At 41.5% G+C, this 16,594-nt stretch overlaps 1 protein-coding gene across 11 annotated transcripts in view; it reads left to right on the top strand.

Moving 5' to 3' along the window:
- The window catches only part of dlg2 (discs, large homolog 2 (Drosophila)), a 287,192-nt gene that overhangs the window by 41,046 nt on the left and 229,552 nt on the right, over nucleotides 1–16,594 (top strand). Inside the window, exon 1 of one of the 11 annotated variants that reach the window (XM_053645032.1) lies at nucleotides 9,229–9,406. The exons of the other annotated variants lie outside the window; for them this stretch is intronic. Within the exon in view, the coding sequence (XP_053501007.1) occupies nucleotides 9,377–9,406 (30 nt within the window). The 5' untranslated portion in view covers nucleotides 9,229–9,376. Of the gene's footprint in view, nucleotides 1–9,228; nucleotides 9,407–16,594 lie in introns of those variants that run through there. 11 annotated transcript variants of the gene reach the window in all.

Below are 16,594 nucleotides of genomic sequence, written 5' to 3'. Positions count from 1 at the left end.
TAATTGGTATTAAATGTTAAGGATTTGTACAGAATTGAAACCTCACTATAAATGCACCAGGTCCTGGAAGGCCCCAGAGTTTGTTGGTACTTGGTGCTAAGAACTATGGTATGGTTTGGTGAAAACCCAATGCTGAGAACACAATCCTCACAGTGAAGCATGGTGATGGGAGCATCATGTTGTGGGGATGATCAGCAGGTACTGTGAGAGTGATCTGAGTTGAGGGCAAGATGGATGGAACCAAGTACAGGGCAGTCCTAGATTAAAAACCTGTTCCAGTCTGAATGAAACTTAAGACTTGGGTGGATTAATTTCCAACAGGACAGTGACCCTAAGCACACTGCCAAATATACGCTGGAGTGGTTTGAATCCAAGTTACCGGTTGTGTTAGAATAGCCCAGTCACTGCTCTTAACATGATTGAGAATCTAGGGCAAGACTTGAAAACTGCACCAACTATCAAGATGGCCAAATGAAGAGATCTAAGGTACTTGAATGGTGGCAGGATCTTCAGTCAGAGACGCTGCTCAACTGGCTGTGTTTCAGTTGGAACGCTGACTGAAGTGGGATTTGCATTTACAACTATGGGAAAGGCATCAGTTAATAGGGTTGGAAATTGGAGTTGAAAGCGCACATTCTATGACTGTGATGTTCGTGCATTGTTGCAATATGCAAAGAAAACAGAAAAGTAAAAGTTCTTGAGTTGACTGGCAATGCAGGACGTGATCCAACTATCAACATGAGCAGTATGGTGGCTCAACACCTTAAGAGCCTTTCACACCGAGCGTGATTAAGCGACGCGAATGTACGACGCGATGACGCTCTTGAATTGAAACAATAGCGCTATCCACACCGGGTGCGATCAATCGCGCCGCGACAAAGCGCGATTTTTCTGCGATGAAACGGGCCATCTAATTAGATTTGAGCTTTAGATCACGTACCCAGAGTCGCTGGTGTTGCACAAAAGGGCGAGATTGGTGGCGCTATAACACAGAAAGCTGTTTTGAAAACCACTGTAAACGCCCGAAGAAGAATTTTCCGGAAGAGAGAAGAGAACGGATGTTGGGTTCTTGTTATCACTGGTGTCTGAGAACAGAGAACTTTTTGATAAAAGTCACAGCGAAATCCATTTTCAAATCCAATTTCTTTCTTTTTCTGTGCTTCTTGACAGTTTGTGTGCCTTGTGGTGCTACATGCCAACATTTAAGTGATTCTTCTTCTCTGGTCAAAGACGATAGGCTTATCAGCTGAATAGTGGGTTGCGCCACCTAGTGTTCAGGCGGAAAACGCATTCTTGGATAGCGCCACCTATCCTGCAGGCGTGAATTAGCCGAAGGCGATTAATCGTTTTGCGTTCGGTATGAAAGGGCCTTTACTAAGACACCTTATGTTGGTTTTTTCCATTAATCTGTTACTGTAGTTTATAGTATCAATCCTGAGATTCGCATGTTCTCCTTATGTTCATGTGGGGGTTGTCTGAGTTTTCTAGCTTCCTCAAACTTCTCAGAAATGCTGCTAGGTGGATTTGCTACCTTCATTAGTTCCTGTGTGTTAATGTGTGTGTGTGAATGGTGCCCTGCGATGGACTGTCATCCCATCTAGGGTGTATTCCCTGACCTCACAGACAGTAGGGACTATAAGCAGCAGCTGCGAACAGAACGGTTACGGCGACCGGAAGTAAGCTGTTACACTGCCGTAGCCAAGAACGTAAAAATCACTATGTATCCATAAACAAGATGGTGCAACGCAGCATTCAGTCATTTATTGAAATACAAAAAAAAAAAATTATACACAATATAAGTCATTATGTTTACATGGACAACAATAATCCGATATTAACCCGATTAAGATGATACTCTGATTAAGAAACTACCATGTAAACAGCGATGATTGATTACCTTAATCCGACTAAAGTCATACTCGAAGTAAACACAAATCGAATTAAGACGTGTGGAGTATTCCTGTTTTAGTTGCATTATCGAAGTGCATTAGTGACTACGTTTACATGGACAGCAGTAATCTAATTATTGACCTTATTCTGAATAAGACAATATTCTGATTAAGGTGTTTACATGAGTAGCTTTTAGAATACTCCTCTCATGTTCCCGTTTTACATGTTATAGAACATAGATTGATTAACGGCACACGTCATTACGTCACCGCACCACACCGTCCGACATTCCCTCCAGAATTTCACGTACCGACATACAGTTGGTCTTCGTTATGGCACCGTATACAGTTTTGGGTGTTTCATTTTTAACTTTAAGAAAGCTTCAAGTGCAGTTAACTATTTGTCATGCTATACGTGCAAATAGACGACTGCTTGAAGCCGTGGGTTGCGTCCCAAACCGCGTACTTACCGTCTATATAGTAGACGAAAAACATGTATTTCACATACTATATAGCAGGTAAGTATGCGGTTTCGGACGCAGCCGTGCTCTCTTGTTTGCCGTCAGACGGTTGAGCACTGCCGTGTGTGTACGTGTCCTGTCACAAAATGCGGAAAACTCCCACACGACGTTAATAGTGTGATTAAGGTGTGTACGTGTCTGTAATGCGATTAAATTAGGAATACTCCACAGGTCATAATCCGATTTGTGTTTACTTCGAGTATGACTTTAGTCGGATTAAGGTCATCAATAATCACTGTTTACATGCTAGTTTCCTAATCAGAGTATCGTCTTAATCGGGTTAATATCGGATTATTGTTGTCCATGTAAACGTACTGACTGATGGAATAAAAACAGCTCGTAATGGACCGTGACTTTTGGACTATATAATTATGTCTCTCTTTCTTTATCCTTCTTTTTCCATCTCTCTTTCTTTCACACATGTGCACACGTTCACAGGGCTCTGTTAATTACTGCACGCTAAACAGCATGTCATGAGCAGTCAGGCCTGTGGAGTGCGCAGAGGCACAAAACCAGTGCTCCAGATTCAGAGGTGCATTTGTCTCATTTAAAAATGTGCCTCTGCATTAACAGTTAGTTGTTGCAGGTGTGTGCAGAACATGTTTTGCACTAATGAGTAACGAATGCTTTAATAGCCATTACGTCACACACAGAGACACATTATATCTGATGCCAACTTTTTTTTTTGGTGCAAAAAAAAGGTGCGATTGAAGGTTTTACACGCAAACGGTGATGAATGCAGCAGTTACTGAATCATAACACAACATGTTAATGTGGAAATCTACTGGGTAATAGATGGGCATTGCACACACAGAGAGAGAGAGATAGAGAGAGTGTTATAATGATAATTAGTCAACTGATGCTCTGCATGAATCCTAAGCCTTATGACTGTCTGAGGTACGTGTGTATTCTTACATGTACATTCACATGTGCCTGTTTTGTGTGTGTGTGTGTGTGTGTGTGTGTGTGTGTGTGTGTGCGTGTGGGGTTGGCATTTGGATTCTTTTCTGCAGTTTGACTCCTGACTGGGAGGCGTGAGGATCTGCAGTAATTGCCACCTCTCGCCCACACAGACAGCTCTGATGCTTACACTGCTCACACTGCAGCAAACACAGACACACATGCACAGACACACACAATCACACAGCAACTCCTTATGAAGGCACTGCAGAGGGCAGCTGCATTAAAATGCAGCAGCGCTGTTCTCTACCTGCAGGTGGGAGGTTTCAGGCGACTCTGCTTGGTGCTTTTAAAACTGTGAATGTGTATAAAGCTGGAGGTCTATTCCCAGGAGCACTGAAACATGTGTGTGTAAAGGAACCGAGTGGTACTGACTTTAAAATATGTGCAAAGACTAAAGAAATGGTAGTTTCTCGGTTCAGTTCTAGGTTGATCTGGATTTAATTGCCAAACTGATGAATTATCTTTGGTGTGGTATATTCGTTTCCCCCCTGAATTCAGTGTATAGTGGCAAAAAAAAAGTAAGAGTTCATGCTTTCATTCTTTCATTAAGGACTTGACAGATTACATCATTATACACTGAAGGCCAGTTGACACTGGATGTGTTTCTGGAGCAATCTCATATGTCTTGCTATGCTCATCTGCACCCATAAGAAGCATAAACTCCACACAGAGGCATTCAAATAAATTATAAACAATTACAGTCCCCTCCGAATCTAAGGCCGAATTAAATTGTTTTTGTTGTAGACTGAAGACATCTTGGTTTGAGATCAAAAGTTGAATATGAGAAGAGAGTTTAGAATTTCAGCTTTCATTTCCTGATATTTATATGTAGATGTGTTAAACGACATGGAACATAGCACATTTTGTATCAGACTGCCTAATTTGTAGGAGTCTTTATACACATTTGTAGGTGAACCTGAAGGCTAAAACCAAGAGTAGCTCTGAACAGCTACTCTTGGTTTTAGCCTTCAGGTTCACCTGTGAAAACTGCATTTGTTGTTACAAAGGATAAACCAACATGAAGATCAGAGAGCTGTCTGTGGGAGAAAGGCAAGCCATTTTGAATCTGAGAAAAGAGGGAAACTCAATCAGAGGCATTGCACAAACAATGGGCATAGCCAATGCAACAATTTGGAATGTTCTGAAAGAGAAAGAAACCACTGGTGTAATGAGCAACAGACACTAAATGGGTCGGCCAAGGAAAATAACAACAGCTGATGGCAGAAAAACTGTGAGAGCTGTGAAGAAAAACCCAAACACAACAGTTGGTGACATCACCAACAACCTCCACAGGGCAGGGTTGAAGATATCACAATCCAACATTCGAACGAGGAATATAGCGGTCATACCACAAGATGCAAACCACTCATCAGCAGTAAGAAACAGAAGGCCAGATTGGAATTCACAAAGAAATACAGAGATTAGCCACAAAAGTTCTGGAACCAAGATTAACCTCTACCAAAGTGATGGAAAGGCCAAGTGATGGAGAAGGAAAGGATCTGCTCATGATCCAAAACATACAAGCTGATCTGTGAAACATGGTGATGGTTGTGTCATGGTTTGGGCTTTCAAGGCTGCTTCTGGGACAGGATCACTAATCTTTATTGATGATGTAACTCATGATGGTGGCAGCAGAATGAAGTCAGAAGTTTACACGAACATTTTGTCTGGCAATTTACAGAGAAACGCATCCCAATTAATCACAGGAACTTCATCATGCAGCAAGACAATGATCCAAAACACACTGCCAACTCAACAAAGGACTTCATCAGGGGGGAAAAAGTGGAAGGATTTAGACTGGCCAAGTCAATCACCAGACCTTAACCCAACTGAGCAGCATTTCACATCCTGAAGAGGAAACTGAAGGGAGAACCCCCCCAAAACAAACAATGACTGAAAGAGGCTGCAGTAAAAGCCCGGAAAAGCATCACAAAAGAAGAAACCAACAATTTGGTGATGTCAGTGAGTCGCAGGCTTGATGCAGTTATTGCAAGCAAGAGTAGTTCTAACATGAAAGGTTCTATGTTTTATGTTGTTTAACACATCTAGATGTAATTACCAGGAAATAAAAACTGAAATCCCAAAACTCTCATCTCATATCCATTCTTTAATCTAAAACCTTGTCTTTGGTCTGTAGCGAATGAACTGGCATTGCCGTTCCAATAATTTAGGATACTCTTCCAGTATTTTCTATACACTGTGAACTTTATTTCAAGTAATAACCTATGACAATATCTCTTGAAGTTGCATGGTGCTTATATGCTAAAACAGAAAAAGTCACATATACAGTTTATTTACTATTCTACTCATGTTTTATTTAAAAAAAATGAATCCATGATGTCATTACAATCAGCCCAATTTCAACTGTTTGTGATCATATTGTCAAGACTCCCTATGATACAAACTACCCACTGACTTGAAAAACACAAAAATGCGGACGTATAAATAGTGCTTCCCATTAACATGCACCCTTTGCCTTTAGTTGTCGTTAATATTAATTGTTGTATTTATTTACACTGATAATTAACTTGGTTGCTCTAGTATCCATCCTGATACCATATAAAGAAATTATATTTATACGTTAATATTTACAAAATAAATGTCGAAATGAATTTGCTATACCTTATGGTGTTTTAGTGCATAGCTAGTGTACGCAGTGCATGATCGGTATTAATACAGTGACCTATCCAGGGAATACAATGATTTCCTGTAAACTCAGACAACACAACAAAATGGCTGCATCGCAATTAGTGCACTATATGGTAAATATGAAATGAATATGGAAATACATTGTCTGATATTAGCAAGGATGGTATATGAAAACTCATCTATACGCAAAACAATAGCGCGAGCAATTTCTCTTCACAGATGTATTTATATGGTAGTTTGGTAGAAGGAAAAATGTCAACATTGACACATTAGGTCTTACAATTTACCAAAAAGTTTCATGAGAAAATCATAAAAAAAATATACAGAATGGTGTGAAGACATGATGCTGGGGCTGATTTCTTTCTAACCCAGACTGTAGGTTATCATTGACACCATGTCAGGTGATTACACACCTAGATTTGATCTTTGTTGGGGCTAATATGTGTGTGTGTGTGTATGTGTGTGTGTGTGTGTGTGATAGTTTGCTCCACGTCATTCGTATTATGCCATTGATGAGAGCTTGTGATATAACGCATTGCTCAACCCTAATAGCTATCGATAAATATTTGATTTTAGCCTTCCTATCTAACAGCAAGACCAACTATCACTGATTAAAATACAATGTCAATGAGCTATAACATTTATAATCTCCATTATTGGGGGCATGGTGGCTTATTGGTTAGAACGATTGCCTCACACCTAAATCCCGCCTCCTACCTGTGTGCGCGGAGCTTGCAAGTTTTCCCCGTGCCTCGGGGGTTTCCTCTGGGCACTCTAGTCCCAATCCCCCTCCCCCCATTACAAAAACACGTGTTGGATGTCTGACAGGCATTTCCAGATTGTCAGTAGTGTGTGAATGTGTGCGCTATTGTGCCCTGCGATGGGTTGGCACCCCGTCCAGGGTGTACCCCACCGAGCTCCCTGGAATAGGCTCCAGGCTCTCCTGCTGCCCTGAAAATGGATTCATCTTCAAAACTAGGTGTGTGTGTGTGTGTGTGTGGTGTCTGTATCACATCTGAGTATGCTTCTGTGATTCCTCACTTAAAAATATCACACAAGAATATGCCAACATATTTTTCCCCCCAACATAAATGGCAGATGTTCCAATCGACATCTGGAACGACTGACAATTGTGCAGACATTTTGAACTCTCTGAAATCAGCTGACACCCGGGAAGCCCCGCCTACTTTTTCCCATCTTGCGTTAAATAACCCCTCGTCTCCTCTGGATTTTTCCACTTGAAAGACGTGCTGCCGCAGCGCCCTCACCTTCAATCATGGTAAATGTTTAGGATTTTGATGTTTTGAGTTCATTATTGTAATGAAATATAGTCTATCAACGTGGTATAAAAATCTATCAATGTCTTTGAGTGTATCGATGTTAGGTTGAACCACCAAAAAAGTGCCCGGTGGTTACTGTAAAACCATGCACATACAGTGCGTGCACTACATTTGTGAAAGTACTACATCAATAAAGTAATGAGTTTTTACACCCTTATCCACCCCAGCCTGGACTAAGCATTGTTCCTCTTCATGGTTGGCAGGTCTGTACTTGTGACGGTGAAAATAAGGTCTGTTTTCTCTATCTTGTCTGCCCCATTTGCTAACGATCCCAGTGAGGTTATGGCAAAGTGTCACGTGAATGAAGTTAAAGTGCTCTATCTCCATGAAGTGATCGCTTATAGCGGCTCAGACCTGTGTGCTGAACAGCTTAGTGTGCACGCATGCCTGTGGGACACATTTGTGTGTGTGTGTGTGTGTGGTGATTCCACAGGACATGATCCAGGAATGAAAGTTGGGATCAAGTTTCAGTTTTTTTGACTGGCTTCACACACTGGATCCAAACAGCAAGACGTATAGGAAGATGTACAGAAGAAACTCTAGGCAAGAGCTAAGATGCTTCATTTACATATCGTCTACTGGAATGCGTGGGAAATAATCATTTTAAACATACACACCTCGGAACAGAATTGTACGTGTACAGAATTGTTTTTTGTTTTCGCGTCTCGAATCAGAATCGAATTGAAATGCGATGTGCCTAGTGATTCATACCCCTGAATAGCTTACAACAGGATACAGCAGCATTTTACTCGTCCTCCTTTAGCACTGTCCTCACTGCTGACATCATATCTAGAGTAGATGCGATATCTCGCACTGTCCGAGAACCCAGGCCAGGATCCTGTAGTGTATCCCAGTGTATTTCCATCTCCGTCTTTGTGTGTCGGTTTGTCCATTGTGTTGTGGTTGGCACGTAGCAGCCCCTGTGTGAATAAGCACTACTGACTCCGCACCTCTCAGTCGCTCGCTTCTGTGGGTTATCGTGATAAGATTAGCGGCGTTCTGAGTTCTTAATTTAGCTCCGGAGTGCGGCAGAGAGAGAACCGGATGCAGAATTAGCCCACATCTGTATGATTCATTCCTGAAGCCTTAGAGAACATCACAAATCCCAGCATTTTGTGTGTGACTGTATAAATGTGCGCTGTCTCTCTTTCTCTCTCTCTCTCTCTCTCTCTCTCTCTCTCTCTCTCTCTTACACACACACTACTAAAAGTTTAAATCACTACTAAATCTTTAACTGCAAAACCATTGCTGACAGCTCATAAAAAATCCATTCCTTCCACATTTGACTCATTTGTCTTGCTGCATTGGATACCGTCCTCTTGCCTTTGCTTCAGTAGACAATTCAAGTCATTTGAAATGCTCAGTTTTAAATGCTCACGTGCTTAAAATACAAAGTCTTTTGATATTCAAGGTCAACAACTGGCCATTAAGTCTGTGGAATCTGTTTTCACTGTAGTGATTCTTTGATTTCCCGGCATTTGATTTGAGCTAAAGCCGTGTAGCTCGGCGTCACTTTAGAAAAGGGGGGCGAATCCTAACGTGTGGTGACAGAAAGCTCCAGGGTTCGACAACACGGCTGATTTGAGATTCTGAGATTGTTTTCTCATGAGGCAGGCAGTCAGCACTGTGTGAGAACTGATCTCTGCACTGATCTTGTGGAGGAGGGATTCTCTGTGCTCTCAGCAACAGCAGCCTCGTCTCTCTCTCTCTCTCTCTCTCTCTCTCTCACTCTCTCTCTCTCTCTATTTCTCGCTACCTAACTCTGTGTCTGTGAAAGGCAGCCGTGCCGTGTGGCTGTGGCCAGCCTGCGCTGCGCTGTGCGCTCCTGCTAGCATCATGTGTGGAGCTGCTGCTGTTGCACTTAGCTGTGTAGAGAAGAGCTCCATTCTGTATATGCTAGCTCTGCCTGTGCCTTAGTCTTTCTCTCCTCTTCTTCTAAAAAAAAATTATTCTCTCCATTCTTGCCGAATTAGTGGCAATGAATTGGCGTCTTGGCTGAGCTATCGGGCTCACGATGGATTGTCTGTGTATTGTCACAACTAAGGTAAGGAAGAAGAGGCACAAGAGTGTGGTGATGAGAGTGAGTGACAGTGATGCAGAGAGAGAGAGAGAGAGAGAGAGAGAGAGAATGCTCCTTGTGATCTAGTGTATGTATATGTGCAGAATATTGCTATGGAGAAATTAAATGATGTTTTTGTGAATGTATTATTTTTCTCTGCTTGTGAAGTCACCTGTTCACCTGTGAAGCTCTTTTTCCACTGTGTGTGTGTGTGTGTGTGTGTGCGTGTGCCTGGGTTTTGCCTCGTCTCTGTGGAGGCGTGATAGGAGGAGCTTGTGGAGAACTTCAGTGTTTTTTTTTCCCCTGCTCGATGCTTTTCTTAGTCTCAGATTGTGTATTATAGATAGCTCCGGATATTTGAGTGTGTTCATATGTGCAGGTGGCTTGATTTTATTCAAATTTTATTATACTGTTTGAAAAATGCTGTGGAAAGGCTGGGTAAGAGCATTCTAAGCAGTGGCACCATCTAGTTACGTATAATAACCGACTCCATTAAAATAAAATCTGATATCTTCCTCAGGCGAGAACGAGTGGCATGAATGTAATGACCTTTCCTGAGTCATAGACGCTACAGTTCGCTAAAATGATTAAAATCGGTGAGTTACGTCTGTAGGAAATGGTTGTGTGTGGGTGTACTAGACATCTGAAATGTATTTGCGGTTAGAGTTCTAGTGGCAAGACTTCGTAGCTTTGTGGTGGTACTGTAGTAGTGTGACTTATCCAGGAAAGTGTGTTACAGTGTGATGCTTCAGTGTTATTCTGCTTCACTGCATACACTATACGATCTCAGATCTGCTCTCTCGGATCGCTCTACTTTCCCATCCTGACAGCCGAAATGCAAATATTCATTCACGTGCTGTGTAAGGTGTGTTCAGAATGAGGAACGCCTTCTTATGATGCCAGAGTAAACCTGCAAAGCTCTGTGCCGTGCATTCCAAACATTCTGTCACAACGACTGACAGATATCACTAATGTTGCTTTCTAAGTATCGCTCGAACGGAGCACGGGTTCATCTGGTTTATTCGCTTTCCTTTCGGTAAAGCCTCAGCCATAATATTGAAGGTAGTCCAGCCGATAGCTTCTCACCGGAATCCACAGCTGTCAAGGAGCCTGGGTTTGTTTGATTTAGTACTTGACTTGAGCCACGTTCGTAAGCTCCAGGATCGGTTTGGTTGAGTTAGAGTGATTTCTATACGTGGGTGTGGTGGTGGTGTGGGTTTAACTGCACTGCGATCTGCATTGCAATGGTCTTCTTCTCAGCTGGAGGACTAGGAGAAGTCATTTTAAACTGAAACAAATAAAAGTTGAGCTTCTGAGGGTGGAATCATCGTATGCACGAGCATAGGAATTTGGCGTCACTACCTCACTGACTTCATAACCGAGACCGGATCATGACTGTTACAGCTTGTCTGGATTCGATCGCACCGGGAATGAGAGAATGGACTTCCCTCCCACTCAAAAACCAAAGCGCTGAACACTTATTTAAAAATATCAGTGAGATTGTATTGACGTAGTTAAATGTCTTGGATTGAAACTGTGGTTAGTACCACAGTAGATGTACTTCAGGGACACCAAACAAACTAACAAAACAATCAATAACTACGGTTTCGGCTGGCTAACTAATCTAATATTGGTTAAGGAGCAGAATTATACAATATTCTACCTTCGTATTGCCTCCTACTTGTTCTACACAGTGTATCCTGTATCTGGAATGCAATAGGGTATTATTAACAACAAAACAGGTAGTAAATTGTTTTCTATGCAGCCACGGTGGAAATTTCCTCTTTGAAGACAAATAAATTATCCATCCAGCCATCCGCCCGCCCGCCCATCCATCCATCCACCCACCCACCCATCCATCCATCCATCCATCCATCCACCTACCTACCTATCCATCCATCCATCCATCCATCTATCTGTCCATCTATCCACCTATCTATCTATCTGTCTAAATAAATAAATAAATAAACAGTCAGTTTGGTCTGGAACAGGTGGCTCCTCCAGTGAGGATGAGAGGGAGAATCCAACACAGCTCTGTCTCACAGACTAGCGCTCTTCTATCGACTTTTATTGGCCAATGAGGACACACCGTGTGCTGCTGCTACAAAAGAAAAAAAAGAACGAGGTAGAAAACACAAACGCTGTCCACGACAGGTGGTCGTAAAAATAATGTAAGTAATTGCTAAAAAAAATTGGATAGAAAGAAGACTGCATTGTGTCTAATAATACTGACCAGTTATGACACATGAAATACTAATACACTAAATAACTTACTGATTTTTTGCCGCTATCACATATCCAAATAGTTTTAGTGTGAGCAGGTTTCTCCAGCTCGGGAAAACAGCTTACAGGTTTACAATACGTTTCTTTTTGTTATAATTATGCTCTTATAGCATGTGGAAACACTGGCTATTTAGCAGAAATTCCATTTTTGAGTGTAATGTACAGTATGTTCTAATTTCAATGCAAATTATATCACTAACAACAACTTGAGTGAAAAGTAGAATCTTTAAACTATTTACACGAACTTCAGAGTTTCTTAGTACATGCTATGTCCCCCTTTTTGCTTTAAGGACAGTATGCGCTCGAGCCGGCATGGACTCCACAAGTTTGTGCAAAGACGTCTGATCCGTTTTTAGATCAGATCCATCACAGTCGACTGAACACATGCTTCAATAGAAGAGATTGCCATGAGGAAAAGCTGACCTTTTGTACAAAGCAGTTAACATGGTCAATATCACACATTTGCATCCATTTAAATAAAGACCTTGAAAATAGTGCAGAATCTTGAATATTAAATATTCAAATTCTTGAACATTTACTTTATTTGATTGAAATGTTTCCAATCTTAAATGGAAAAACAAGAAAAAATGCAGTAAATAAAAATCCCAGTTCTTCAATGTGGTGTCTGAGTTTTGGACCCCATCGTATCTACACCGATCAGCCGTAACATTAAATTCACCTGCCTAATATTCTGTAGGTCCCTCTTGTGCACCCAAAACAGCTATGACCCGTCGTGATATGGACTCCACAAGACCTCTGAAGGTGTGCTGTGGGATCTGGCACCAGGACGTTAGCAGCAGATCCTTTAAGTCCTGTATGTTCCTCAAACCATTCTTGAACAATTATTGCAGTGTGGCAGGACACATTATCCTGCTGAAAGAGCCACTACCATTAGGGAATTCCGTTGCCATGAAGGGGTATACTTTGCCTACAACAGTGTTTAGGTAGGTGGCATGTATCAAAGTAACGCCACATGAAAGCCAGGACCAAAAGTTTCTCCGCAGAACATTACCCAGAGCATCACACTGCCTCTGCCAGCTTGCCTTTTTCCCATAGTGCATCCTGGTGCCACCTCTTCCCCAGGTAAGCGACGCACACACACCCAGCTAACCACATGATATAAAAAAAAGTGATTCATCAGACCAGGCCACCTTCTTCCATTGCTTCATGGTCCACTTGTAGGCACTTTCGGTGGTGGACAGGGGTCAGCATGGGCACTCTGACCGGTCTGCAGCTACGCAGTCCCATATGCAGCAAGCTGAGACGCACTGTGTGTTCTGACACCTTTCTATCAAAGCCAGCATGTTTGTACTACAGTAGATCTTCTGTGGGATCGGCCCAGATGGGCCACGCGCATCAGTGAGCCTTAGGTACCATCCCCAGTTCAACGGTTGTCTTCCCTTGGTAGGTACTAACCACTGCGTACCGGGAACACCCCACAAGACCTGCCGTTTTGGAGATGCCCTGACCCAGTCGTCTAGCCATCACAATTTGGCCCTTGTCAAAGTCACTTAGATCCTTACGCTTGCCCATTTTACCTTCTTCCAACACATCAACTTTGAGAACTGACTGTTCACTTCCTGCCTAATCTATCCCACCCTTCGACAGGGGGACACTGTCACTGTTACAAGATAATCAATGTTATTCACATCACCTGTCAGTGGTTTTCACCTTATGGCTGATCGGTGTATATCTATCACTGTTTACAGGCTCTTTTGTTTACAGCTGCATAATAATTCTATATTATAACATGCACTGCATAATGCTGCCTGAAATTCAAGCACAGGATGACTTGTTTTGAACTCTGTATTAAAGGTGAAGGAGGTGTTATGGATGTACAAGTCTGTTAGATGTGTCTCTTAGTTATTTCGTCAGTGTCTTTTTTCTAGTTCTGGGCTAATTTCCTTTTTAAAGTGAAGTCAGCTAGTGTCCTTCATATCTGTTTTTTTCCCCCTCTCTATCCTCATGGTTCATTCATAAAGTTGAGAGAGCTTTGGTAAAACCCAATTCAGAATAAATATCAATGCTCATATGGCTTCTGAGCTATAAAAACAAAGGTATTTTACAGCATATTTTCATGTCTGAAGAAAACTCTATGGAATAACTGCAGTGTATTGCGTTCATACTAGTGGATGTAGTGTGTGTGTGTGTGTGTGTGTGTGTGTATGTGTGTGTATGAGAGCGAGTGAGCGAGAGAGAGCGCAGCCAAAAGCCAGAGGAATCTGAAGAATCTTTAGATGGGAAGAACAGATGCAAAACAAGCGGGACCTTTTTCTCTTTGTCTCGCTCTCTAGATTTTTGGATTCGCTGCAGTGTTCGTCAGAGAGTTCTCTACTCTGTAAATTTCGACAAAGAATAACCCAAACAAGATCATTTATAGATATCTCCATGGAGGCTGAGGGTGTTACACTGCTGTACGCTCTCTCTCTATCCTCATCTCAACTGTGGCTGCTGCTAGCTCCAGTTTGTTCACTGGCTTCTAACTGAACAGAGACAAAAAAAAAACCTCATTATCATAAGCAGCTTGGGTGTCCTGGGACACACATGCAGGTTCAAAAGCACAAAAGAGCTAGACACAGAAAGAGAATAATGATTCTCCTGACAGTTAAGGAGAAAGACAGGAGAGTGAAAGACAGGCCAGAGAGACTGAGAAAGGAGGACAGAGTTTGAGTGAAGAACACAGTCCCTTGAGTCCCAGTTTTGTAGATTTTGCCATGTACTAACCTCCCCATGGCACAGACATCCACAGTTAACAAAATCCCAGCCCAAATAGCAGAAAGCAATCCTCATATTAAGTTAGCTATCATCCACCCTTCTAAGAGGCAAAATATTAGGATGGTGATACATATAGGCTGATCCTATTAAGTAATGAAAAATTAATTAACACCTTTCTACAGGGAAATTGTTGCCATGTCCTATATGTCAACCTTCATATTTGATTTATTATTATTATTATTATTATTATTATTATTATTATTATTATTTTTAGAGCATCCTGAATCACCTCCTGGGTATGTTTTGACAGTTACTTCAGATTAAAATGTGCTTTTCCAAATACAAAAAAATACAAGCATGTTGTCATATCAGAGCAAACCAGTGACTACATTTCCCATCTTGCACTGCGGCCTACAAACATGGCCGCCATGGACCGCAATTCCCAGAACACTCACGTTCATTCTAATCACTCACACCTGCATCCGATCTCACACACAATCACACCACATATAAAAGAGACTGTTTGAGCACTAAGTCTTTGCGACGTATTACGTGTGTTTTCCGTATACCAAGCTGTTGTTCAGCGTGTTTTGTGTCCTGGTTTTGATCTTGTTCTAGCCCTCGTTTTTGTGTCGTGTTTATCCTCGTGTGCCGATCGCCTGACCTACTGCCTGTTTATGACCACGTCTATGTTTCACGATCTGGAATTGACTGCCTGTCTCTCATATAATAAAGCTCTAATCTGCGTTTGCATCCGTCCTCAACTCCATTACGTGACACATCTGTGTATTTTTGTATTTATATTTAGCCGAGATGTAGGTGTAAGTTTGAAGAAACTAACATGGAGAGTTAAAGAGGCATTTCAACTCAAATGGATGAGCCCTGCTTTGCTTTTCCTAATTTAGGCCCAGTAGAGATTTATGGTTTACATTCAGTTTTATGTAGAAAAGTTCCTCAAGAAAATGAACAGTGTTTTGAACAGAAATATGTGAAAATTGTGGCTTGCCATCCATTGGTGTACAGTTGTTATGATTAACATTTTACCAAGACTATTGCTGTTAACCTTACTACCTTTACTTTTAATAATGAATTAACTTGAATTATTACTTTTAATTTTGTTCCTGTGGAATTCGTTTATTCATTCATTCATTGAATTCATTCATCTCCAATAACCGCTTCATCCTGGTCAGGTACACAGTGGGATCATGAGTGGATCATATTTTCCCAGGAACACAGGACTCAGGGTGGGAATACCTGCTGGATGGGATATCAGGGCACCATGCACACACCTAGGGGTGATTTAGAATAGCCAGTCCATCTACTGGCATGTTTCTGGGAGGTAGGACGAAACCGGAAAACCCGAGGGAAACCCATGCTGAAACCCATTCCGCACAGAGCTCAGGATGAAACTGGGGACCAGCCTATGAGCTTGCTGAAGTTGAACACAGCTTAGCCTACATAGAGTACATGTAAAAATGTACAGTAAACATTGTACTGGTGTACTATAACGCTAGCTCCTTTCATCCCCCAGATTCAAGTACTTGGTGCTTATATCAGTCTTTAAAAATTTATATTTGATGCACCTTTGGTTATTATACCTCATCTGTCATAGTTTTGTTAATTTCAGAGTTAACATAAGTACTGTAGTAAATAAATATAACAACACTAGTACCACAGTAAAAGGAAAAGTTAGTAATAGTTACCCTAAAGCAGGGGATCTCAAACTATTTATCTGAAAAACAAACCTATTTATTTTAGAACCAAACTCTAACTATTATGCACATTATTTAATCATGACCAATAATTTTGGCTGTTTATTGGCATTTGAGAGGCGGCAGAGACTTCAGCAGTTGCAGGTTAGAATGCTTTGTTTAAAACAGGTGTGAGGGAAATTATTCATTTATACTAATAGTTTTGTTCTTGTTCTGTTCCTGATCATCAGAGGATAATATCAAAGAAGGTCATGTCATGTCATTTAGATAAGTACAGAATGTTTATCTGCTTACAGAGACACAAACATGTTTTTCTGTTAAGTGTTCTGAAACAAAGCCTGTTTGAACTGCCTCAAATTGCTCCTTATCATGCATAGAAGTGTATCGTGCCCTGTGCTTCATATATATAGATGTTCAGCACAAGCGCCTCAGAGCGCTCTCATTCTTCTATCCTGTATTCATC

The sequence above is a fragment of the Ictalurus furcatus genome, chromosome 16 (genome assembly GCF_023375685.1).
Source record: "Ictalurus furcatus strain D&B chromosome 16, Billie_1.0, whole genome shotgun sequence".
Lineage (NCBI taxonomy): Eukaryota > Metazoa > Chordata > Actinopteri > Siluriformes > Ictaluridae > Ictalurus > Ictalurus furcatus.
Note: the sequence above shows the minus strand (reverse complement) of the source record. Positions and strands in the feature narration are given on the sequence as shown.